Genomic DNA, 27,335 nt, shown 5'->3' with positions numbered 1-27,335 from the left:
CTCCTTCTGTCTTTCTGTTTCTCTTTGCATTTCTTTCTTCCACTCCCTTTCTTTCCCCCTTTCTCATAACTTCTCTTTTTATCTCTTTTGTTTCTCACGCTCTCTCCCTCTCTCTCTTTCTTTGTCCCGCCCTCTCTCCTTTTCCCTCCCTCTTTCTCTTATTTCTTGATCTCTCTTTTTCTTTCTCTTTAATCTACTAGTCCGGCCCCCGACAGAATGTTTGTTCTATCATGTGGCCCCCGAGTTAAAAGGAGTTTGACACCCCTGCTTTAGAGAGATGAGGCTACGTTTTATAAAAACGGTCACCATTTTTTAATTTGACATGAAAATAGCTAGCACTGGAAATTGCATGAATAATAAAGAAAAAATATATTATTTTTATATACTGTTACTTTATTTCAAAAACTCATATGGAAGATACTACATCGTTTTGCACTGTTATTATTTAAATTACCATATTTTCCAGACTACAAGGCAAAAGTAATTATAAAAAGTATTTTGTGATTTATTTTTTCCTGATATAAGGCACACCACACTATAAGGTGCCTTAGAACTACAGTAAGAGCAAGGATTGCATGAAATAATAGAAGAATAAAGAAAAAAAAAGAAAAAGGGTTATTTCATAGAAGGAAAATATTAAATAGGGTTCCACTACTATTATTATTTACGTATATAAAAGTATTTTATTATACGTGTGCGTTTCTGAATGCTTTATTTTAAAGAGACAGTATTATTATTTGACAACTGGGAGCCGCTGTATGGTGTAGTGCAACGAGTGCTAAAAAGAACAAGGAAGAAAATGAACAACGGAGACTAAAAATGGCCAAACCACAGCATTTTCGGCAGTTTTTGTACAGCCCACAAATTTCAAACTAGATATGACATGCCCCTTTAAGAGGCGTGCCTTATGTGACTCTAAGCTAGATAGGTAAAACTATTTAAATCCTCCAGTAAATATGGACGGAGCCAAAAATGGATGGATGCACTCAACACTGTACCATAGAATTCAGCAAAGCTGGAATAACCTTACAGGGCTAAACATGTTTTTAGGTATGTTTGTTTCCTATTATTTCAGATCTTCATTAGCTACGGTGCCTCTTGGTGGCTTACATTGTTTAATTTTTAATCTTAAATATGGCTGCACTAGATCGCCAGACTCACTTTTCCTGGAGGAAGTACAAGAAAAAAATCTTGTAAAGTAGTCCTTTTTCAGGGTTTTGAGAACCATTTTATAGTTTTAAATCTTCATGTGGCAAGTGACCATACTGTATATCACAGTTGTCAAACAGGCGGCCCGCGGGCCAGATCGGGCCCGCTAAGGTATTGAATCTGGCACACGAGACAACACACAGAGAAGCGCAAGAGAAAAACAAGCTGCAGGTTGAAATATGTCAACTTGATGTTGCCAAAGCCAGGTGCCCCTCACAAAGACACTGTACTTATACATATTTATTTTTCTCTCTCTCTCTCTCTCTCTCTCTCTCTCTGTCTCTCTCTCTGTCTCTCTCTCTCTCTCCCTCTCTCTCTTTTCCACTCCTTTTCTCCCACTCTGTCTCCATCTCTTTCACTCTCTGTGTCTCTCTTTTCTCTTCCTTTGTTGATCTTTGCCTCTTTTCCTCTCTGTGTCTTTTAACCTTTTTTGCTCTGACTTCCTTTTTTCCTTTTCTCTGTTTTCTCTTTCTCTCTTCATGCCCTTCGCGCTTTCTTTTCTCTTTTCTCTCCTTCTGTCTTTCTATTTCTCTTTAGATTTTTTTCTTCCTCTCCCTTTCTTTTCCCCCTCTTTCGCGACTTTTTATCTTTTGTTTCTCACGCTCTCTCCCTCTCTCTCTTTTTCTTTCTTTGTCCCGCCCTCTCTCCTTTTCCCTCCCTCTTTCTCTTATTTCTTTATCTCTCTTTTTCTTTCTCATTAATCTACTAGTCCGGCCCCTGACAGAATGTTTGTTCTATCGTGTGGCCCCCGAGTTAAAATGAATTTGACACCCCTGCTGTATATAGTACTTGAGTAGACATCAAAACTAGATGAATAACCTTCTTTAGGTTAGCCAGTTCGAGCTGCGTCGATATCAGTCATCATTAACTATCCTTGCCAATTTACTTGTAAAGATTTTTATTATTATATTATTATTTCATTATATTACTTATTTAATTGATTACTATCCATCCATCCATCTATTTATTGACTTTATCTAAATCTACCTCTTTCTATTTAGTTTTATGTGAAGGCGCCCCTGATAAATACTAACAAAATCGATAAAAATTTGGTTTCATGTAATCTTATTTTGTGGGGCCTCTGCTAGGAAAATTGGGGATTTTCAATGCAACGCCGGGCCATTTGCTTGTAAATGAATAAAAAATGTAACATCTTACTGGCTACTTCCAGTGAAGCGTTGTGGCTGACGGCCTGGCCCAGGTAGTTTCGGGCCACGCAGACGTAACTTCCGTCGTCAGGTTTACTCCTGCGCCCGTGGACGATGCGCAGAAAGAAGAGCGAGCCGCTAGGTAGCAGCATGCGGTGCGAGCGAGGGTTTTCGCGGTCCGTCTCCACGCGATCGCCGTCCTTGTACCATTCCACCGTGGGGGCCGGGCGACCCTCCGCCTTGCAGTTGAGCGTGGCCGGTTCCCCCTTGGACACGATCAGGTCGGAGGGGTGCTCCACGATGCGGGGAGGGGAGTCCTCTTGGCGAAGACGAGACCCTGCAGTTCAACGGAGTTTCACAAAGAAGATGCTGTTAGACTTGTGGCCAGAAAGGCAGGAACCCAGCACCACTCATTATAACAGGAGACTGTGTAGAGAGAGTCCACTCTTTCAAATTCCTGGGTGTGCACATCTCCGATAACCTCTCCCGGTCTGCAAACACCAGAGCGTTGGTAGGGAAGGCCCAGCAGCGACTCCATTTCCTGAGAGTGCTCAGGAAAAATCATCTGAAACAGCAGCTGCCGGTGTCCTTTTACAAAACCACTGTGGAGAGCATTCTAACATACTGCATTACGGTGTGGCATGCCGGGTGCACGGAAGCAGACAGGAAAACGCTTCAGAGGGTCATCAACACAGCCCAGAGAATCGTTGGTTGCTCTCTACCCAGTCTGGAGGACATTGCCTGCTCTCGCTGATACCGATTTCATACCAACACTATTTTGCTTGGAAATATTATTATCACCATATTTGTGCAATCCATGACCAGTCGACAAATACTGCTGACCACATTAGCTCAACATTGGCTGAACTAATTCCCATAATGCCCTCTTACAATGTTGCACCGTAATGTACTTATTTTTTCAATTCTTCATTTATTCGAGTATTCAATTAATAATTTACACCTATGTTTTAGTATATTTACGGAATTGTTAGGGATTTTTTTCAATCAAATGTCAGCAAAATGTTTTAATTTTTTTCAACATCAAATATAATGTTCTATTCTTTTTTTTATATTGTTCTTAGTTTAATTGTTGTTTTATTTTCATTTTATTTCTCTCGTGTTGCCCTTAGGGCAACTGTTTTCCTTTGATAAATAACAGTGTTTATAGTAAAAATTATACAATATAATAAGAACGTATGTAAGTTCATTAAGAAGTGTTATACAGAGATATTTTGTTTTTATATCGGCATTGAATTGAAAATTGTTGTAAAATAATACTACATCCAGGTTTTCCATGTTACTTCCTTTTCTGCAATCTGGTTTTCATCAATATTCTCACACAATGGCTGACAGGACAGTTGCATGTCCACTCTATCTCCATCCATGTTGAAGGATTAACAAGGTAATGCCGTAAGTTTCTATAAATGTTTCCATGATTTATCAACAACTATATCTTGTGATAGACAAGACAGATGTAACGTTTATGTATTTTATTTTTCATGAACGTATTGACGCATGGTCTCAATTCATTGTAATGTACTTTTGCAGTTTTCACCATTCCGATAAAGAATTAAAGCTTCAAGTATACGTCGACTGTGGTCACGGTCCTTCTTTGGTTGTTTGGCTCTGTGTCATTGCGATGACACTACGTTTCTTTTTTCTTATTTTATTCTTTTTATCCTTGTTTAAGTCTTTTTTTTCTTATTGTTGGGGAGGGGAATAAAGAAGAAAGAAGAGTGAAAAAGGGAAAAAATATTGTTATTTTATAATGGAAGAACAGATATAATTACAAATATTAACAGTAGAGAACCTGAATTTTTGAAATGTTTTAATCGAAACGGTATTTTTACAATGAATCTATTAAAAAAATGAATCAATATTAATGCACCTCACCAAATCAGAAACAAAGCAACGGAGGTTACCCCGGCAACGGATCGGCTTTTCTGTTTTCCAGCCACAAAGGGGAAAAAAAAGACACCCAACGGGTCTTTTGTCTAAGTTCATAGCAAACACGCTTGTTTTTCCCAGTTCCTAATCATGCCGGGCTGCTGCCGGAGGGTGGCGGCCGGTCTCTGACTACCCGGATGGTCAAGTGAGGCCTCGCGGGACCTGGCCTTCCTTATCCTTACCAGCCGGCGGCAAAATCACGATGCACGGTGAAAACCGGGAAAGTCAATGGTAGCAACTGCACACCCACTAACTACCGTGCGCGTTTTCTTTGCCTGTCAGTCTTGCCCGGGGCAAAAATGTTGGCTTGAAGAAGGTCGGTTGGGACAAAACAGCATGAATTCATTTTTTATTGTGTGTGGCTGTTGGGAAGGTGTGCAAATACTCAAGTAAAGCCCATTAATAACCAGGGATACACAACAATTATGAGGCCGATAGTTATCTGACCAATATCAGCCAAAAATTATGTCTAAGACATCCAGCCGGGGAAGGTAGGTGAGGCTGTAACTCAACTGTCATCATAGACAGACCACAGACTATTGCAAACTTCGGACTATCATGACACCATCCCCTGATCTAAAAGCCACGTGAGGGCAAGGAAATACTCAAAAACCTCAACATGAGGAATAATGAAGAAACCTCTAGAAGGGACCGTCTCAAAGACGTATAAAATTAAAAGTATATTAACTAGTTATATTTATTCAGTTTTTACGTTTTTCCTAATTAACTTCACAAATTGGGGATTTTCCTTTCAAAATAATTTACATTTTCACGTTATATTATTAACATAATTTATACAAAGAGTATTTAACGTATTGCTCTGCTGAGCATCTGCAGATGCAAAATTATTTTGTCTCAAAGCAGAGGGCGACAGTGAGACCAAGGATTCTGATTGGGTGCAAACCAAAGCCCAGAACAATAGTGATAGCATTAGCAGGCTATCACCTGGGCTCACTCTTTCAGCCCCAGTTGCCACTTGTTTTCTAATTATCCCTCTCCCTCTTTAAGGGCTTTATTTTCGGTCACTCTTTGTCAGTCAGTCAGCGAACATCAGCACATGCAAGGCAAGCACTTTTGGCTCCCGTTTTGATTTCCACCTTGTCTTTCTGCCTGATACCTTCCCCTGATTCCTGCTATCGATCCCCTACCCTTGGCTTCCCGATCGTCCCGGGACTCACTTCCGATCCCCGACTACGCTTCGTTCTCCTATCCCGGCTACCTGACTTGTTCCAATCCATGACCACGTTTTGTTCTGCTCTCCCAGGTATCAGACTTGTTCTGATCCACAATCACGCTTTGCTCTCCGGCCCCGGCTGTCCGCCACACCACCTGTCACCAGCTGCGGGGGCTTCCTGTCCAGCGAGTACCTGATCGCTGTTTTTTTCCCCTCTCCCTGTTCCCCCCAATCCCTTAATAAAGTGTTGTGTGAAACATGCTGCATTTTGGCCCACTGTTGGTTCCGGTCGTGACATGTAGTGGTGGTTCTTCACGCCGCTACCTGCGTGTGACGCTGTGAAAGCTCACCCAGCATCCACTCCGATGAAGAAATCCGGCTTCCTCTTCCTAGTTTGTGTGTAAACATTCTATACTGTATCTCCAGCGCGCTAAGAACTTTGACATTTTTATTCTTTAATGTCTCGTGCATCCATTCATAATGATTGGTGTAAAGTGTAAAGTAGAGGCGAGCCGTTTCTTTTAAAATGAAAGCGGAATAAGAAAGCTTGATGCGGTTGAAAAATGGTCAGAACGCTTTTTTTCGGACACTTTTTACCACAAAGGAGTAAGTTGCTTAACTCTTGAAGCCCATCTTCCAAAAATAAGTTAACTCCATTTTATTTATCTTTATCTTTACCTAACTCACCTGGTCCGTGAACACTGCATCACTGGTTAAGAGGGCACAGCAACGCCTGTACTTCCTGCGGAGGATAAGGAGAGCCCACCTGCCCCGACCTTCCCTCATCGCATTCTACAGGGGCACCATAGAGAGTATCCTGACCAGCTGTATCTCTGTGTGGTGTGGAGGCTGCAGCGCTACCGACTGGGGTAGTGTGAGGAGGGTAACGAGGACAGCAGAGAAAATAATCGGGACTACACTTCCCTCCATTCAGGACATTGGCCAGAAGCGCTGCCTATCCCATGCTAAGAACATTATCGGGGACCCCTCTCACCCCCATCATGGACTGTTCACTCTGCTAGCCTCTGGGAAGAGGTACTGCAGTGTGCGGTGCAGGACCACCAGGCTCCGCAATAGTCTAGTCCCCCTGGCCATTAGACTGTTAAATGGTCAATCTAACATATACTGGTAGTTAACCTAAATCTAAACGGCTGCTAATTTGACTTTTTGCACTACTGGCAGTTCTTTATAGCTTGCCACTCCTTGCACAATTGCTCTCTGCACTATTGTACTTACAGCGTTATTGTTACAGTGTTAATGTTACTGTTTACCTGACTTGTTAACCTGACTGCCCATTTTGCACATCTGGTTAGCTACTCCTCTTGCACTATCGGCACTATGGTAAAATACTTATACGTAGCCATAATACAATACAACTTTTACTTATATCTGTACATTCAAGGAAACTGGGCGGGTCAGATGTATCGACATTTCGTTCTGTATACACGTGTACTAGAATGACAATAAAGTAGATCTGAATCTGAATCTGAATATTATTTTATGAAACGTTTATTGTTTCAGTACAAAACAATACAGTTTACTTATGCAAGCCATAAACATACTTATATAAACCATAAACACACAAAGTATAGCACTGAAGCAACTTACGAACAAATTCAACTTACAAACGATCTCGTTCTTAAGTAGGGAAGCTTCTGCACAGGTAAAATAATGCCACTAGAGAACAAAGAGTGATATAGCAAAGGCAAGTGTTGTTCAGTATTGGAGCATCACATCATGAATCCTATTCACTTTCTGCAATTTCGAAACATCATTTTTATGGTACTCATAACAATATTTTGTCACTATAGTTATTAATGACAAACTAAGTTAGTATTGATCCATTGATTAAGTCAAGCTCTCAAAAACTCCCTTTTTTGAAGCCACATGTTTAACAAAGCTGTATAATGTTATTGTGATAGTAAATAAGAACGTAAAAATCAATAGAAATGTGTGAGTTTTTATTATGTTATTGTCTCAAAAAGCAGATTATTATCTGTTACGTTATGAGTTAGTTATCATGCATCCCCACAAATCACTATCGCTAATAAAGGGTGGAAGAAGGGTCTTAAAAACAATACCCCAGGCAGGACATCACTGACATCATCCTGCAAAAAAACCTAATCTTAATGTGATTTTCTACGATAAAACAGGAATCAGTTTCACGTGATGTCACAATTTGGCTCTTCTTTTTAATTAGTATTATTAGATTTAAACGGTGTCGTTGTGTGACGTAGGTGAACATCTGGATACCCTGAGTTCAGTTTAATATACACCAGAGTGCCATCTGCACTTTGAGGTCATTTTTTTAATGAAATATGGATTTAATTGTTGGAATCTATTTTGCTGATTTGCATTATTTGTAAGAACAAAGCAGCTTCCATTTGTTATTGGCAGATGGTGACTAAGCTAATGTTTTACTGTTGCATGAAAATGGGGGCTGTTGGTCCTTCTGAGCTGCCAAATCATTGGACCGAGGGTAGTATGTAAATTATGGGAAATAATTGCCCTTTGTTTGATAATGGGTCTCACTTTAGCTAATATTTTCCTGTACTGTATTTGAAATGGAAGACGCCAGATAGTTTGGATCATTGAAGGTTTTTTTGTGTGTATAGGAAAAATATATATTTTTTAAAAACCTGAATCATTTGTAAATAATTTTGCTAATGTTTTGGTATAATTTTAGATATTTTTCGTCAGAACCAGAACAGGAGGAGGACCCAGATGCATAACGTTTTCACACAAGTTTTATTTAATGGGAATGGGGCAGTCATGCACGTTAAGACAAACGCCAGTGATTCGGCGATCGCTGGGCGGAAGAAGTAAGACAGAAGTCCTGCGTGGAAAAACAGGAAGCCAGAGGCTGACAAGATCTATACCAGATACACGAGTTGATACTGGACATGACGGGACGGACAGGATCGATACCAGATACACAAGCAGAAACCGGACCGACGGGGTCGATACCAGACAGGTTGGGACAGACAGGATCGATACAGATACTGGAGACTGGAGTCAGATATTAGACAGGATGAGACAAGCGGGATTGATACCAGACAGTGGAGACTGGAGTCAGATGTCAAACAGACCGAGTTAGACAGGATCGATACCGGACAGCATACACAAGCAGTATACCAGACAGAGTCAAAACACACGTCTTGCGGGTGCAGAGGTTCGTTGACGGACTGACAAGGGGTGAGTGAGAGCACAGAGCTTAAATAGGAAGGAAGCCAATCAGGCAACGAGCCGCAGCCGGCGCCAATCGGGCAGGGCCAAGTGAGGGCAATAGACAACAGTGACATTTTTGAGGACACATAAATGAATACGTCTACAGATGACAGATAATTTAAGTGATTTAAAATATTATTCTTTTAACATGAAAAAAAAAATAGTCGAATAAATATTTGCATTTTTTTATTGTATTTTTGTTTTACCTACTGAACTGCAAGAGAAAAATGTGATTAAAATCATTTTTCAAAAGACATTTATAAAAATTATACTATTAACTCAATTAAAATTTAACAAAATGAAATCAAATACAATTTTTGTTGGCTCTTTTTCTCATTCTATCCACTAAAAAGTGAACTGCACTTGTCGATCCGTTATCCCATATTGCTATGAGCAGAGACCAGCAGAATGCACTTTTATCCAGAGGCGTGTCATTCAGGCCTGTTGAAGATGAAAAGCACGGTTGAGGTTACAATCCATTATCCCTGGTTGAATATTGCTGAGAGCAAGAAGCCAAGAGAGCAAATTTGTGTCATGTTTGGCGTCTTTTTCCTCCTACCTTCTGCCTAAAATGAACAGCAACTGTGCTGTCACGATCCATGAGCCTCGGTCGATTTTAGCCGCGATCGGGGGGGGATACTTTACAGATTTTCACGTATCTAGGAGGGATGGTCCCCATTAACGAGGGATTACGGTATGAGCAATAACGTCTTTTCTGTTGAAATGAATTGTAAAAATAACGCCTGGATTCAATCACAGCAGTGGCAAGGTTAATCACACCATAATGAGGAAACATCCCTGTGCATAGGAGGGACACTACATATTTTTCCCAGTGGTGAGCCATCAGGTCCTGTAAGACCTTCTCTGCTAAACTAAATAATATCTGAATCGCTAAGAACTTTGACATTTTTATTGTTTAGTATCTCGTGCATGCATTCAATATGGTTGGTGTAAAGTGAAAAGAAGTTTCTTTTAAAATGAAAGTGAAATAAGAAAGCTTGATGCGGTTGAGAAAATGGTCGGAACGCTTTTTTTCGTCCACTCTCTACCACGGAAGAGCACCTCTTGAAGTTCATCTTCCAAAAGTAGGTTAAACTTTATTTATCTTTATAGAGCATATTATTTTATGAAATGTTTATTTTTAAGTACAAAACAATACAGGTTGCTTAAACAACCCTTAAACATACTTATGTAAACCTTAAACACACAAAATATAGCACTGAAGCAACTTATGAGCAAATTCAACTTATGAACGATCTCGCTCGTAAGTAGGGCAGCGTCTGTAGTTGAAATCCTCTTGAGTAATGAAAGAAAAATGGATTTTGTGCACAAATAATAGTGATATTCGGCTAATATTGCAACTTTGTGATGTTATTTTTGGTACTTTTTATACGTTTCACAGCCAATGTTCCCTCTAATTGTGCACTGCCCGCATTTTCTCAACGCAAAAGAAAATCTATCCAGCGCAATGTTCCCTCTAGGCTGCGTGTGTGCGCAATTGCGCACTACCCAGAGCTTTTCCGCGCACAAGAAAATTTAGCCGGCTCGCAAAGATCAGGGCTCGAAATTGCTAATTAAGAAGCGAATTAAGTCAAAGTTACAGTACATGATGGAAAAAATACGCGGGTTTCCCTGACGCCGTGTTCTAAATGCGGTATTTTGAAGTCAATGTCGAAGTAGAACGAAGTTGAGTGAAGTCAGTAGAGTTTTTCGAGAACCGGCTTCTTTGGCTCGGCTCACTAAAAAGAACCGGCTCTTTGGGTGCCAAACGGCTCTTCAGGTTGTTTTTGCTTCTTTAATCCCTACACGACCAAATATTATGTAAAATTGTGCACAAAATGACTTAAAGGAAGGGGGGGGAAATAGAACAAAAAATAAAAAAATACCAAAATGAAAAAGTAGTGAAAAGCTGAGAAAAAAAGAAACAAAAGGAAGAGAAAAAAGAAAGAAAAATTCAGAAAAAAGGAAAGAAACAAACAAAAGCAAAAAGTAAACAGAGATCAAAAAGAAAAAAGCTAGGAAAAAATAAACACAATGAGATTTTTTATAAAGGAATTTAAAAAATGAAAATAAAACAGGGAAAAATAAGAAAAAGTTTGTGTTGCATTCAAATAATTTCCCATTATACCAAGTCAATCTTGTTGCCAACATTGTACTTCCACTAAAAAATGTTATTAAATACAGTTCTGTATCGTGCAACCGACTAAATAAGCCCCCAAAAATGTTAGTATTATGCGACAAAAGATACCAGGAAAAAAAACAAATGGAAATCTTGTGAAAGAATTGTTGTAAAAACAAATTACGTTTGTAGGCCCTGCAACCTTTGCAATAATACATGAGTCAATTCATTCAAAAGTGAAAAATAATTTTGCATTGCCGGAAACTCAGCAAAATGTAACGTGATATCAAGTTTTGGACATGTTTGATCATGATTTAGTTGCCACACTTGGGATTGCTGTTGCTCACTGTTGTTTCAAGCGTTGCTCACCGACTTTGTGTGAACGCTAAGAAAATTAGAGGGAACATTGGTCACAGCTGTAGCTGCAGTAAATATTTTATAGCAATAAACTAGTCAAAGATCCAGACAAAAAAAGCTCGGTGTGAAATGCACACCCCACCATGTATAATTTCCATTTCCAAATAGCCAACAGGCATCTAAAATAAATTCCTTGTGAGAAATTTCATTTTCCTCTGTGATGGAAGATTTCCTTTCCGAATGAGTCGGTCTTACAGCATCATATTAAAAATGGCACACAGTGAAGGGAGAAAAGGGGGCGGGGGGAACTGCCCCCCAACACAAGCTCCTTATTACCTGTTGGAAGGAGAAGCAATGCTGCGGCAGCAATAAAAAGAGAGCAGCAGAAACGGATGTCAAGAGTTCAGCAAGGATGCGGAACAGCTTCTGGAAGTCCATTCTCCGATGACCTTTCCCCTTACCACCGCCACAAACCCCCCTTGTCAATCCGTTCCGCTGAGCAAATAGTCGTCCTGGTTTCGGACTCCACCAAATTGCTTTTCACGTTTCTCCACTAGGCTGTGATTGAAAAGATCCTTTGATCTCCCTTGGACAGGAAAGACTGATGTCATGTTTGTTCCAGAGAAATGTCAAACTATTATTTGGAGATGTCTGCAGGGGGGTGATAAAATTGTATCGTCGGACTGTGATTTCAAAACGGATTTTAGTTGTTGAGTAAATTGAATTCTTGTATCATTTATTCAAGTCTGTATTCAAAGTTTTCAAGTCAAGTCAAGTCAAGTTATGTTTATTTGTATAGCCCTTAATCACAAATAGTCTCAAAGAGCTGAACAGACCACAGATTACTGCAAACTACAGACTAATATGACACCGTCCCCTGATCTAAAACCTACATGAGGGCAAGGAAAACCTCAAAAACCTCGACATGAGGAAAATGAAGAAACCTTGAGAAGGGACAGTCTCAAAGGGCTGCACAGACCACAGATTATTGCAAACCAAAGACCATTATGACACCATCCCTTGATCTAAAACCTGCATGAGGGCAAGGAAAACCTCAAAACCCTCGACATGAGGAAAATGAAAAAACCTTGAGAAGGGACAGTCTCAAAGGGCTGCTAAGACCCCAGACTATTGCAAACTACTGACTAATATGACACCATCCCCTGATCTAAAACCTACATGAGGGCAAGGAAAACCTCAAAACCCTCGACATGAGGAAAATGAAAAACCTTGAGAAGGGACAGTCTCAAAGGGCTGCACAGACCACAGATTATTGCAAACTAAAGACCATTATGACACCATCCCCAAATCTAAAACCTAAACGAGGGCAAGGAAAACCTCAGCAACCTCAACATGAGGAAAATGAAGAAACCTTGAGAAGGGACACTCTGAAAGGGCTGCACAGACCACAGATTATTACAGACTACAGACTATTATGACAGCATCCCCTGATCTAAAACCTACATGAGGGCAAGGAAAAATTTAAAATACTCAACATGAGAAAAATGAAGAAAACTTTGAGAAGGGACCACCCATGAGGTAATTTTCACAATTATAATAATTTGAAAAATTGCATTTGTTGTAATGTCTCAAACAAATCACCAAGATTTAAATACAATGAATTTGGCGACAGAAAGTGTCTTCCTCTACTTTTTGTGCTTTTTTTGGGTCCAGAATGTTTTGTTGACTAAGAAATTGTTTTTTATTTTTGCCACATTTTTTTGTATTTTACGATAAATAGAAAGACAATGGGACAAATCTTCAGCCAATAAGGTTAAAATGTATTTTTATTCAATGTAACTTGAATATTTTGTATGTTGCAAGTAAAGTAATGTAATGTACAATAAATAAATGCACACATAAATAAATATTTTTATAAATGACTCTAGCCACCTCCCACTAGAGGGATATGGCCGTGGTATATATATATATATATATATATATATATATATTATTATTGTATCATTTTAAATATTAACTCCCTTATATTACAAAATTTTAAACTTTTTTTTGTGTAATACTAGAGAAAAATAATACCCAACATGAGAAAAAAATACAAAAAAATATTAAAAATTTAGAGATTGAACCTTATAAATAGATGATCATTTTACTCATAGTTCTCTTTTTATAAACCTTTTTGTTTTACCAAAAATATGCGTGGAAAACAATTATTAAAACCTTGTTTTTTTTTACATTTTACGAAAAATGTATTTATTGAAATAAAATATTTTAAATGAGCAATAGAATCGTACTAAAATGATTGATTTTTTCTTTTTTTTACGAAAATTATTCTTTAAAATATTTGTTAAAATGCAAAAAAGGAAATGTTAGCAGAATAATCTTGTTAAGAATATTTTATATTTGTACAATTTTTTTAAAGCGTGATTTCTTTCTTAATTTTGCTAAAATGATTTATTAAAATATTATTTTAAGTGAAGAAAATTACACTTATGAAAAAGATGATTATTTCTTGTTGCACTCTTTTTCTTTTAAAACACTTTATTAGATGACTTATTAAAAATATACACTATACCTCTTTTTAAATCATTATTTTGTATGTTTATTTTTAATGAGTGCAGTTCACTAGTTCATAAATTTAGCATACTATATTATGGTTATATGGTTAGGGGGGCAGTATCGCATGTACCTGTAGATATAGACAATACTGTATAAGTTAATTGCCAGCTCATTTAAAACAAAAACTGTTTTAAACTGTTTTTTTTTTTCTTTTTAACCACTAATGGTATGAATAATTTAATCCTTTGCTGTATCACGGTTTACTTTTCACAGTTTTACTTCTTAGCGGATTTTCATTGAGCATTGTGTTATGCGTTCTGGCTGGCTAAACAGTCTTTTTTCTGTCTGGGTCTGCCTGTGCATTGATAACGTTGCAGTCACAAACAGCGTGATGGACTTCCATGACAAACACGTAAATCAATTTCAATTTTCAGTTTACCTAAAAACATTCATGTCAACAAAACATTCTGGACCCAAAAAAAGCACAAAAAGTAGAGGAAGACACTTTCTGTCGCCAACAAAATGGACTTCTCCTGGACTTCTCCCCATGCTATAGAAAGGTAAAATCATTTTTATGACACAGTTTTCTACTTTGCAGGTTTTGACTATTTTGGGACCTTTTTGTAACTCAACCTGAGAAAAATGAGTGATTGTATTGATAAAAAAAAATGTTCACGTCTAGGAAAATATTTAGAAGCATCATTAAAAAGAGCTCTGGGGTTGTTTACTAGACTAACGATTTTAGAGACAGTTTTTTTCCCTCTCTTTCTTTATTATCTGATTTTTAAGAAAAAAAAACACAATCATAAATCCATAAGCTTGCCTGTGGGTTGACAGGTGAACTCGAAGCGATGCCATCTAATAATAGATCTCCTAATTAAATGCATTTTCTCTGCGAGAGAATCTGTGGCGGGAAAAGGATCTTTATCTCAGCGCTCAGGGCTTTGAACATTGTCAGTAATGACAGCCCATTTGAAGAGGAAAGATGAGAAGCACGGAAGAATGAATTGCAAGACTTCCCTTTTATAATGGGGATATATTAGTTGCTTTTTGGGGGAGGGGCGACGATTTGTGAATGCATTTTTGGCCTTTTCTAGTGTGAAAACAACAAGGAAGATTCTCCACAAAGCGTATTGACGCTATTGATTGCCAAACGCCCCACCGGAGAAAAAACGGCTCACACGGACGATACCTCACGAAGCATCTGTGGGGTCGCGTCGTTTTCATGACCTTTAGAGCTGTCTTTTTCAAAGGCGAGGTCAAACCGCTACCGAGAAAAAGCCGCATCCTGGAGCGAGCGCTCCAATTCTGAAAGCGCTTCAATCTTCGGAAGATTTGCTGCAATCCAACGTGGGCAAGATGGAGGGTCACAGGTGGCGACGTTTCGTTTCGGTTTGAGGAATAAACACGTGTCAGTGTGTTTAGAAATCATTTGAGGGGGAAAAAAGCATATGCTATCATTTATACTGAAAAGTTCTTATCTCATCTCATTGGCTGCACCGCTTATCCTCAGTAGGGTCGCGGGGGTGCTGGAGCCCATCCCAGCAATCATCGGGCAGTGGGCAGGGGACACCCTGAACTGGTTGCCAGCCAATCGCAAGGCACACGGGGACAGACAACTCACTCGCTCAGTCACACCTAGGGACAATTTGGACCGGCCAATCCACCTGAAATGCATGTCTTTGGAATGTGGGTGGAAACCGGAGTGCCCGGAGTAAACCCACACAAGCACGGGGAGAACATACAAACTCCGCACAGTAAGGCCGGGAGCTGGATTTGAACCCACGCAGGAGGTTCCCACGACCTCAGAACTGTGCCGCACACGCGCTAACCACTGCCCCGCCGTGCTGCCCTCCTTAAGAGTTGTGATTCTTAAATAAAAAATTGACTAATGTATGTTGTCATGATTACTGATGTGAGGCACCTGTGCCCGCTCCTTTGGCGCCAAATGCCTCGTACTCTGATTGGCTCCCTGCAGCTATTCAAACCCTAGTTTTTCTTTCACCGGTTGTTAGACCGTCTGCGAACCTTAGCATATGCTAGGCAAGCTTTTCGACCCTGACTCACTCCTGTTTTGGCTCCCATCTGTTTCCTGGTTTCAACCCATTTTCTGATCCCGACCACATTTTTTTGCTCTCCTGTCCTGGCTACTGAACTGTTTTTTTCCCGCTCCCGACACCGGAAGCACCAATTCCGTGTTCAGAGCAACCTGCTCCCCGCAACCAGCGATCACCGGATCGTGTGTGCAAATTCTTTCCCTTCTTTCCAATAAAACTGAGAGAAACGTACGCAAGTGGGTCCTGTCTCTGTTCTGGTCTTGACATCTGTAGTGCAGAAGTGGTGAGAAATAGAAGGCCCAAATATGCTTGGATGGATGGCGTGAAAACGTGCTTTGGAAGTGAGGTCGGTTAATTTAATTCGATGCAAAAGTGTGTGCTAGGGATAATGGTGAATGGCGAAGGATAGTTAAGAATGACATATGATGCGGAGGGGGTAAACCAGTGTAAGCTGCAGGCCTCTCTGCTGATGAAGGGTTGCATGAGACAGGAACTCACCCCTTGTTGTGCTGTGGGCTTAATGTTCGGTGTCAGGTTGGGAAGAGCGAAGGAGACTGAATGTTCGGGCAATGTGACTCTAGCACGTCCTATGAGGCGAATTTGGCTTTGGTATGTAGCTCGATAGATAGAATTTAAAAGTATTTAGAAGCAAATCCGTTCTATGTATTAATACTTAAATAAAATAAGACAAATGATGTTTACATTTTGTAAAGTTTTTAGTTAATAAAAAAAAGGAAATTTTACTTATTACCCACTGTTTTAAAACAGTACGCAAAGTAAATTTCATAATAACTGTTTCAAGTAAAGAACGATGTTGCTATATAATTGATTTGGTATTGTTTCTTCCTCTATGTAAAATAATTATCAAAATATTCAATAAAAGAGGAATTATGTTTAAGTATGATTACCTGTCAGTAAAAAAAGACAATTTAAATTCAGTGTTTGAACTATTTCACTCCATTTTGACTGTACACAGAAATGGATATATGTGTTTATGTAGGAGCCATGGACTGCCAAGTGGCTAGCATGAGTGGCTTGAGAATGAAACAATAGAAAACAGTCCGAATCACATGTCTCAACGACCATCACATGCAGTGGTCGTCGGATACTAAAAGCGCCACTGGGACAATCTACCTCAACAAATTGTTCATTCGGGCTTCCGTAGGAGTAAAATGGTGCCCAAACATGTCAGATTCTACTGCGGGTGTCTTAATTTGTGTCATAAAATTGTAACTTTCTATGCATAAGAGTGATACTTATGAGATCGAACATGAGTTTTTGTTATTATTTGAAACAATAGTGTTAGGATCGGGTACACTACCATCCCCCAGAGGGCGCCAAACTGGTTTGGAGCTGGGCACATGTGTTTCAGATCACCACACACCTGTCCCTGATTATACTGACCCTTTATAAGGACATCATGGACAGCACACGGCGCTGGGTCATTTTCATTTCCACGTTTGTTTTTTGTTTTTTTTGTTTTTTGATTCCTGTTTATGGTTTGGACCTTGTGCCCGTTGTTTGCAGCCATTGTATTTGTTTGTTACTTTGTTCATTGCATTTGGGGGCGGCAGTAGCTCAGGAGGTAGAGCGATCGTTTTAGGATTAAGGGATCCCAGTTCGAATCCCGGCTTGTCCGTGTTACATGTCGAAGTGTCCTTGGGTAAGACATTGAACCCCCAATTACCCCCAATAAGCAGGTTAGCGCCTTACATGGCTGCACAGATCACAGCCGCTATTGGGAAATGTGAAGCACAATGTAAAGCGCTTTGGGAAGTCATTGACTTGAAAAGCGCTATATAAATGCAGATCATTTCATTTCATCATTTCATTTCCACTGACACACCAGGTGTTGTTTTTTGTTTTGTTCCTGGTGTCTTGTTTGGACAGCTAAATAGTAGTTTTGTAACCCCTTGTTTGTTTGTGACTGGTTCTTACATTTGCTTTTCGTTTTTGTCATTTATTTCTGGTTGGGGAATTGTCTTGTTTGATTTTGTCTGGACATGTCATTTGTTTTGTGATCCTTGTTTGTTACTTTGTTTCTGGTTTTGTCATAAAATACCATCCCTATTTTGACTGCATTTCCACTGCCATACCAGGTGTTGTTGTTTTGTTCCCGGTGTCTTGTTTGGACAGCTAGTTAGTAGTTTTGTAACCCCTTGTTCGTTTGTGACTGTTTCTTACGTTTGCTTTTCCATTTTGTTATTTATTTCTGGTTCGAGGATTGTCATGTTTGCTTTTGTTTGGACATGTCATTTGTTTTGTGACTCTTGTTTGTTACTTTGTTCCTGGTTTTGTCATAAAATACCATCCCTATTTTGATTGCATTTCCACTGCCATACCAGGTGTTGTTGTTTTGTTCCTGGTGTCTTGTTTGGACAGCTAGTTAGTAGTTTTGTAACCCCTTGTTTATCTGTGACTGTTTCTTACATTTACTTTTCCATTTTGTTATTTATTTGTGGTTGGGGAATTGTCATGTTTGATTTTGTTTGGACATGTCATTTGTTTTGTGATCCTTGTTTGTTACTTTGTTCCTGGTTTTGTCATAAAATACCATACCTATTTTGATTGCATATCCAATGCCATACCTGGTGTTGTTGTTTTTTTGTTTAGTTTCCGGTGTCTTGTTTGGACAGATAGTTAGTAGTTTTGTACCCCTTGTTTGTCTGTGACTGTACTTACATTTGCTTTTCCATTTTGTTATTTATTTCTGGTCGGGAATTGTCATGTTTGATTTGGTTTGGACAAGTCATTTGTTTTGTGATCCTTGTTTGTAACTTTGTTCCTGATTTTGTCATAAAATGCCATCCCTATTTTGAGCACCCCTGCCTCAGTTACTGCTTTTCCTCACTTGGGTACACTCGCAAAAACTTAACAATACGATTTTTATTGCAACAAATTAAGTAGTTTACACCCATAGGGGTTGCTATAGAAAGGATATTTGTTTCTTATTTTGTAGGGAAAAATGATCGAAGATTCTTTAAAATACGTCATATTTTTTGCCCATGTGTCAACAATTGGTTTAGCATCAAAAAGGGGGGAAAGCTTAGCATGGCAGGCAGTAACAATCAATCCTTTCCAAATTGAGAAAATCTGAGTGGAAGTTCGATATGGACTTCAACACCCTTAATTCCACTGTTACTCTCCCAAGAGTAGTGAACTCTGCTCCGCTCAGTAACTCAAACGTTGGGTAAACAAGAGGACTTATGAATCACAGATTTCAGCGCCCAAGCTAACACTATCGCAAATGTATGAAGCGCATATTTACCCAATGACAAACTCAGTCAGCCATTGATTAAATCAGCTCCGCATCTAAAAACGCTTTACCGTTCCAACAAGTGCAATATGTAATCTCGCTAATCAATTCGTTTTCAAGCCAAGCCTATAACAAGTCGGCATTACTCGAGGGGGACTGAAGGAACGCGGCAATTCCAGAACCCTTCCATGTACAAAGATATCCCATCAGCCCCATCATCCAGAACGAAAAAAGCCCTCATTAGCCAAGAGCTTGGGCTCATCACTGTCAACTCGGGGAGGGCCCCGGGGAGTCTTGTTAGCTCGGGAGAAGCCGCTATCAGCTAGCTCCTTTCCAATCAGGCCGAGTTGCGGGATTCTTTAACGTTTGCTGTCTGTCGGGGTTCTGGTTTAGTCACAACAGCTAGCGTTTCGTAGCCAAAACAAACCCATTTACCAGTTTTTTTCGGTTCGCCAGATTTTTAACGTTCTTTGCCCTCTGTAGATATTAAAATAAGAGAAACTGCCTCATCTAACAGAGGCTAGATCGTACCATAGAAGTATAAAAGTGGTTACGTGAACTCACTCACTGCCAATGACGGCAACACACGTCAAAAACCATCTACAAAATGAAATGCTATTAACAGCCAAAACAAACCCAGTTACCAGTGATTTCGGTTCGCCAGATTTTTAACGTTCTTTGCCCTCTGTAGATATTAGAATAAGAGAAACTGCCTCATCTACCGACGCCAAATCGTACCATAGAAGTACAAAAGTGGTTATGTGAACTCATTCACTGCCAGTGACAGACACAAACGTCAAAGAACCATCGACAATTGCAATGCTATTACCAGCTTTTGTCACAACAGCTAGCTTTTCGTAGCCAAAACCAACCCAGTTACAGGTGATTTTGGTTCGCTAGATTTCTCATGTTCTTTGTCCACTGTAGACTTTAAAATAAGAATAACTGCATCATCTAACAGAGGCTAAATCGTACCATAGAAGTATAAAAGTGGTTATGTGAACTCATTCACTGCCAATGACGGCCGCAGACGTCAAAGAACCATCTACAAATGCAATGCTATTAACAGCTTTTGTCATAACAGCTAGCTTTTCGTAGCCAAAACAAACCCAGTTACCAGTGATTTCGGTTTGACAGATTTCTCATGTTCTTTGTCCTCTGTAGACTTCAAAATAAGAGTAACTGCCTCATCTAACAGAGGCTAGATCGTACCATAGAAGTATAAAAGTGGTTACGTGAACTCACTCACTGCCAATGACGGCAACATACGTCAAAAACCATCTACAAAATGAAATGCTATTAACAGCCAAAACAAACCCAGTTACCAGTGATTTCGGTTCGCCAGATTTTTAACGTTCTTTGCCCTCTGTAGATATTAGAATAAGAGAAACTGCCTCATCTACCGACGCTAAATCGTACCATAGAAGTATAAAAGTGGTTATGTGAACTCATTCACTGCCAGTGACAGACACAAACGTCAAAGAACCATCGACAATTGCAATGCTATTACCAGCTTTTGTCACAACAGCTAGCTTTTCGTAACCAAAACAAACCCAGTTACAGGTGATTTCGGTTCGCTAGATTTCTCATGTTCTTTGTCCACTGTAGACTTTAAAATAAGAATAACTGCATCATCTAACAGAGGCTAGATGGTACCATAGAAGTATAAAAATGGTTATCTGAACTCATTCACTGCCAATGACGGCCGCAGACGTCAAAGAACCATCTACAAATGCAATGCTATTAACAGCTTTTGTCATAACAGCTAGCTTTTCGTAGCCAAAACAAACCCAGTTACCAGTGATTTCGGTTTGACAGATTTCTCATGTTCTTTGTCCTCTGTAGACTTCAAAATAAGAGTAACTGCCTCATCTAACAGAGGCTAGATCGTACCATAGAAGTATAAAAGTGGTTACGTGAACTCACTCACTGCCAATGACGGCAACATACGTCAAAAACCATCTACAAAATGAAATGCTATTAACAGCCAAAACAAACCCAGTTACCAGTGATTTCGGTTCGCCATATTTTTAACGTTCTTTGCCCTCTGTAGATATTAAAATAAGAGAAACTGCCTCATCTAACAGAGGCTAGATCGTACCATCGATGTATAAATGTGGTTATGTGAACTCATTCACTGCCAATGACTGTCACAAACGTCAAAGAACCATCGACAATTGCAATGCTATTACCAGCTTTTGTCACAACAGCTAGCTTTTCGTAGCCTAAACAAACCCAGTTACCAGTGATTTCAGTTTGCCAGATTTTTCATGTTTTTTGGCCTCTATAGACTTTAAAATAAGAGTAACTGCCTCATCTAACAGAGGCTAGATCGTACCACTGTCAAGGTTGCCAGGGCGCCCAATTGGCCCCGCCCATGGACATCAGCTGAAACTCGTTGACGGATTGCTCCCTGTCACTAATTAAACGCTGTCCTGTGAGTCGCCTTTGGTCGGAGCGTCTGCGAAACTCTGTTTTGACACGTCAAGCCCTGATAATCACTGTTTTTCCTGTTTTTTTGCTCTTGTTTTGCCAAGCCCTGTGAATCTCTGTTTTTTACTTTGTTTTTGCTCCTGTTTTGGTCTCGCCACGATCTGTTTGATTTTGACCTCTTCCGCGTTCAGAGCAATTTACTCCGGATTGAGTGTGCGCTCCTTTCTCCTCTTTCCAATAAACTGTGAGTAACGTTACGCGAGTGGGTTCTACTTCCCGTTTCCTGTCCTGGTCCTAACAACCATATAAGTATAAATGTGGTTATGTGAACTCATTCACTTCCAAAGACGGCCACAGACGTCAAAGAACCATCTAGAAAATCCAATGCTATAACCAGCTTTTGTCAATCCTTCTTATTCCGTCTAAGTAGATTGGCAAAGAGTTAACTAGGCTAGTAGTGAATGAGTTAATAGGAAAACAATTAAGATAAAAAAAAGACATTTAGAACAGTTAATCTCTTAACGAGATTCTTATTCTTTTTGTTTTATTTTTAATGTTTTTTAGTCCCACACTATGTGAAAATGGACATCGCTTCAAACTGCAGAAACCCATTTTTCATCCATTTAAAACAACATCAAAAGGTAGAAGTGTAGGTAGAATTTCTTTGCCATTTTGCTGTATTTAAGTTGTTTTTATTTTTGGTGAAATCAACAAAATATGAAAAACAAAGAAAATTATGCATAAAAACAAGCAGATTTTTATTTATTTTTTACATATTTTTAATTTGATATTGACGGAATGATATAAGTATTTTTCATAATGTTATTATTTTTCTATTTATTTTTATCATTAAGTTGTTTATATTTTCGTGGAATAAAGTTAAAATTGATTAAAATAGAAAAGAAAATATTTAAAGAATGTACTTTTTTTTTAATTAGGTAATGTTTTGTGTTTTGTTTTGCAGTTGTTATTTTTTTGTTTTATTTACACTCAGATTAAAAACTGCCCCCCATTTTTTTAAATCTTACCACATTGCCATTTAGTATTTTTTTTTATTTGTCACAGTTGCCATGGCGCCAGCTGCGGCTCATTGACAGATTGGCTTTATGTCTATTTAAGCTCAGTGCTCTCACTCTTCGTGTGTCGGTCCGTCAACAAACCTCTGCTCGCAAGACGTGGGCTTTTACTCGGTCCTGTTTCCTGTTGTTATTTCCTGTCCGGTATTGTTCCCCTTTATTTTGTCCTGTTTAAAATCGGTGTCCAGTTTCGTTCCCGTCTATTTTTGTCCTGTTTATTAGTTTCTCCAGTTTTCATTCCCGTCTAGTTTGTCCTGTTTAATATCTATATCCTGTTTCAATATCAATCTTGTCCGGTATTGACCCCATCTTTCTGATATTTAGTCGGACAATTGTTATCGATCTCGTCGGTCTCTAGCTTCCTGCCCTTCCACGCCAGACCACTGCCTAACTCCCCATTTCCCGTAAAATAAAGGCTTGTGTGAGAAACGTCACGCGATTGGGTCCTGATCCCGTTCTGGATCCTGACATTATTTTAATATATTTTACTTGTTTTTTTCATATCAGCAGAAACTTTTGCACATTTTAAGTATAATCGATGCTGAAAAACAAAATTCTTGCTTGAGTATGGAACATTTGTTAGTAATATCTATTAAAAATAATGATCAAATAAAACAACAAAATGATTTATAAGAAACTACAATAACCGAATGAAAACACTGTATCAGAACAATCGATGAGCCGACCGATTGGTCAAATAATATAATAATCACTCTGCCGCCTGACAAGAACAACGTTTTGAAATAAAAATGATTATTTAAAAAGAATAATACTAATACTTTGCTTTTTTTGTCTGCAAGCCAAAAATCCGACTTTCATTGATGGCACACAAAGGTGACACACCCACCCACCCACACTCTGAGCACATGAGCACAAAAAAAATCCCAACTAGTAAGCGAACCCTTGAAAATGCCATCATCTCCTACTGGAAGTGGTCCTCGATGCTGTACTGGTTTGACTGGTGCTTTATGTAGAAAGCTCCAGTGCCGCTTTTATAATTAAACAGTAGCCCTTGTGCTGCCTTTTTGCATAAAACATTAATATTGATCACATTACCTCACGTATGATTTTGACTGACTTATTTTGGGTGAAATTTACCAGGAACAAAAGAAGGTTGACGAAATAGAACGAGTAGATAAAGTTAAAAACACGAGTACAATACTGTGTAATTACACAGTAATTACGATGTTTTTGCTGACGGACTTTTTGTGTGGTGCAAAATAGAACATGCACAAAAAATATACCTGCACAAAGGTGAAAACACACCACGAGCCAGCAAGCCCCCTTGAGTTCGGCCAGCATCATTCCATTGAAAGGCGAAACCTGTTCGGTTCGATGAAAACTCCACGGAGCTCAACTTGAGTTTTTTCTCCCCACGATCACTTCCCCACCGCGACGCATCACGCTCTCCACAAAGGAGGGTTTAGGAAGTAATAGGAAAAAAATCCTGTCAAGTGGTTGCAAACGTTTCGGAGCTCCGATCGGATGTGAAACCCACGCGTGGCTCGAGCGAATGTGGAAGCTGCAACCTGGTTGCACGGAGGACCTACTGCGCCTGCGCGCGTCCGTGTCCAGCGTGTCCGGAGTAAGTGTGCGTAACTGTTGCTCGATTTCTTCAATGAAGTCCTGAACGAATCCTGCGTGATTTCAATTTGCCTTTTACGCGCGTGTTTTTTACGCCGACTGTGTTAACAGACCCCTGTTTCATCATCGGATGCGTGCGCATTGCTGACCCAAAAGAGCGGCAGCAGGAGTACGAGTTTGAATAGAGCGAGGCAAGATTCGTGAGTTGAGTTGTGTTTTTGGAGTCGCACTTTACCAAGAGAATGATCAGCTGTTTTGTATTCGGGGTGCATAAATGGCAATTTAAAGCTCCGCAAATTTGCTCGTGTAGCGCCGATTTTAAAAAAATATTTTTTTGTCTAATTTGATCACCAAAATGTATTGTAAGTAATATCTACAATACACGATCAATTTTTATCAATTGGCTTGTATAAACTGACATGTATTCTGCCATTCTGCCTTAACAAAACCCGTGCAGCTTGGCTATGTCACACTTGGTTACAGACACGGAATGGGGTCAATTAAAGGGACAGTGGACTTTTTCGTAAGTAGTTTAGTGTTCACCTGTTTGTTACTTTGTTCATTGTGTTTCCACTGTCGTGCCAGATTTACTTTTTCATTCATTAAAATTTATTTTTTATTTTTTTTTGAACAGTGGGCAAAATATATGAACCATCATACCCATGTTCGCTTATCCTCACCAGGGTTGCGGGGATGCTGGAGCCCATCACAACTGTCAAGCAGTGGGCACGGGACACCCTGAACTGGTTTCCAGCACACAGGGCACACAGGGACAGACAACTCACTCACGAATTCACACCTGGGGACAATATGGACCGGCCAATTCATGTGGGAGGAAACTGGAAACTCACGCAGGTACGGAGAGAACATGTAAACTCCACACGGGGAGGCTGTGCGCTAACCACCCAGCCGCCGTGCTGCCCCAAACCAATGTTTATTTTTATCAACAATTTGTCGAGAGATTTGTACTTTACATAGCGGAATCAACAGCGCCACCAGGGGGTAGCCCCCGAATACGTTTGCTGGCCACTCCACTGGCCACCCCGCTTGCCAGCATATCTCTAAATTGTTGTAGCAACTTGCTACTACACGGTGCTCATTTGACACTGGTTTTCATTTGAGTTAGACGACACAGTGACATCTAATGGTCAAATATTACATACTGGGGCTTTAGGTCTAGAAAACAGGTGTCAAACAGGCGGCTCGCGGGCCAGATCAGGCCCACCAATGGTTTATGAAATGATGAAATGATCTGCATTTATATACCGCTTTTCAAGTCAATGACTTCCCAAAGCGCTTTACATTGTGCTTCAAATTTCCCAATAGCGGCCGTGATCTGTGCAGCCATGTAAGGCGCTAACCTGCTTATTGGGGGTATTGGGGGCTCAGTGTCTTACCCAAGGACACGTCGGCATGTAACACGGACAAGCCGGGATTCGAACTGGGATCCCTTAATCCTAAAACGATCGCTCTACCTCCTGAGCCACTGCCGCCCCGTTTAAATCCGGCCCGCAAGACAACAGTGAGAGAAACGCAAGAGGAAAGTGAGCCGTAGTTTTAAATATTTCCACCGGATGTCACCAAAGCCAGTTAACACTTGCAAAACAATTGTGGTAGTATTTCTCCATTTCTCTCTGACTCACTTCTTTTTTATTTATTTCTTCTTCTTTTTCTTTCTCCTGTTCACTCTCTCTTTCTCTCTTTTTCTCTTTTCTCTATTTCTAACACTTTATTTTTCTGTGTCTTACTCTCTTTCTATTTTCTCTCTCTAATTTACACTTTAATTCTCTTTCTTTCTATTTTTCTCTTTTTTTCTCACCCTCTTTCTTTCCTTTTTACGACCTCTCTCTCTCTCACCTCACTTTGTCTCTTTTTCTACTGCTGACTCTTTTTCTTTCTGTCGTTTCACTTCTCTTATTTTTTTACCTTTCTCTTTCTTCACTTTCTTTTTCTCTTTATATTCATTTCCCCCTTCTTCTCCATTCATATCTCGATTCTGCTCTCTCCTTTTCTCTCACTGTTACTCCCCTCTTCCCCCTATGTGTTTATCGATCTCTCTTTCCCTCCCTCTCATTCGCTCTCTCTTTTTCTCCCTCTCTCTTTTACTTACATTTACTAGTCCGGCCCCCGTGAGATTTTTTTTACGGCATTTGTGGCCCCCAGCTAAAACCAGTTTGACACCCCTGGTCAAGAACAAATCGCGCATAATTTAAATTAGCCTAAGAAAACAAAGAGATATTCACTTTTACGCGCATCTGATTTGCGCAGGATATAAATATGACAGAAAAAGAAAATAATAAGACCAAAAATGAAACGAGCAGCTTGCAGCAGCACGGTGTTGCTCCCAAAAAATCGATTCCCCTTCTCACCCTGCTGACCTCCAGGGTGCACCCTCGGGGAAATGATGAAATATTGGCTGCTGGGAGTCCAATGCTTTCAAATTGTTGGTGAAATTGTAGCACAGGCTTCACTTGCTCGGGAGAAGGTTGTTATTACAGGTTATTACATGGGGGGGGGTGACCGGCAAGCAAGCAGTTATCACTGAAATGTAAGCACTCCCCCTAGTGGAGAATGAGACTGGGAGATGGTGATGAAAATGATGCACAAAGGGATTGTTTTTCTAAGTATTTTTTTCCTTAAAGGGATTGAGTGGATTAGTGTACTACTAGAAGTAGCTGTATTGTTTTGTGCAACCACAACCTAGTGCTAAAAAGCACAAGGAAGAATACAAACCATGGAGACTCAAAGTGACCAAACAGCAGCATTCTTCTTGAATTTTTTTGCGGAGATGGTGATGAAAATGATGCACAAAGGGAACGTTTTTCGCAGTAGTTTTTTCCTTATAAGGGATTGTGTGTATTAGTTCACCACTGGATGTTTTCGTATTTTTTTGTTCAACCAGAACCTAGTGCTAAAAAACACAAGGAAGAATACAAACCATGGAGACTCAAAGTGACCAAACAGCAGCATTTTTCTTGAATATTTTTGCAGAGCCTTTCCCAATTTTTTTGTTTTTCTGGGTACTAATAGAAACAAGATGGGGGACGAATATTTCAGCTCCCTCTAATTGAGGCTCATGTTACGTCGAATAAATATTTTTTTCGATGTACAAGAATTTAAAAAATACACCTTTATATGAGAGTTAAATAATGTCAGGACCACAACGGAGACAGGACCCACTTGTGTTACGTTTCTCTCAGTTTTATTGGGAAGAAGAGACAGGATTGCAC

At 39.7% G+C, this 27,335-nt stretch overlaps 1 protein-coding gene across 4 annotated transcripts in view; it reads right to left on the bottom strand.

The window, feature by feature from the left end:
- Positions 1 to 27,335, bottom strand: part of LOC148349024 (roundabout homolog 1-like) — a 112,565-nt gene that overhangs the window by 70,665 nt on the left and 14,565 nt on the right. For 3 of the 4 annotated variants that reach the window (XR_015847215.1, XM_088320668.1, XM_088320669.1), the window contains exon 3: positions 2,368 to 2,694. Coding sequence is in view for 3 of the 4 variants with exons in the window: in XM_088320668.1 (XP_088176794.1) it covers positions 2,368 to 2,694 (327 nt within the window). In the remaining variant the exon portion in view is untranslated. Of the gene's footprint in view, positions 1 to 2,367; positions 2,695 to 23,765; positions 23,927 to 27,335 lie in introns of those variants that run through there. The other variant, XM_088320670.1, reaches the window with a different exon arrangement.

This window comes from Urocampus carinirostris, chromosome 17 (genome assembly GCF_059441175.1).
Source record: "Urocampus carinirostris isolate Australia breed hairy pipefish chromosome 17, RoL_Ucar_1.0, whole genome shotgun sequence".
In the NCBI taxonomy this organism is placed as follows: Eukaryota; Metazoa; Chordata; class Actinopteri; order Syngnathiformes; family Syngnathidae; genus Urocampus; species Urocampus carinirostris.
This window is presented reverse-complemented; position numbering and strand designations above follow the sequence as displayed.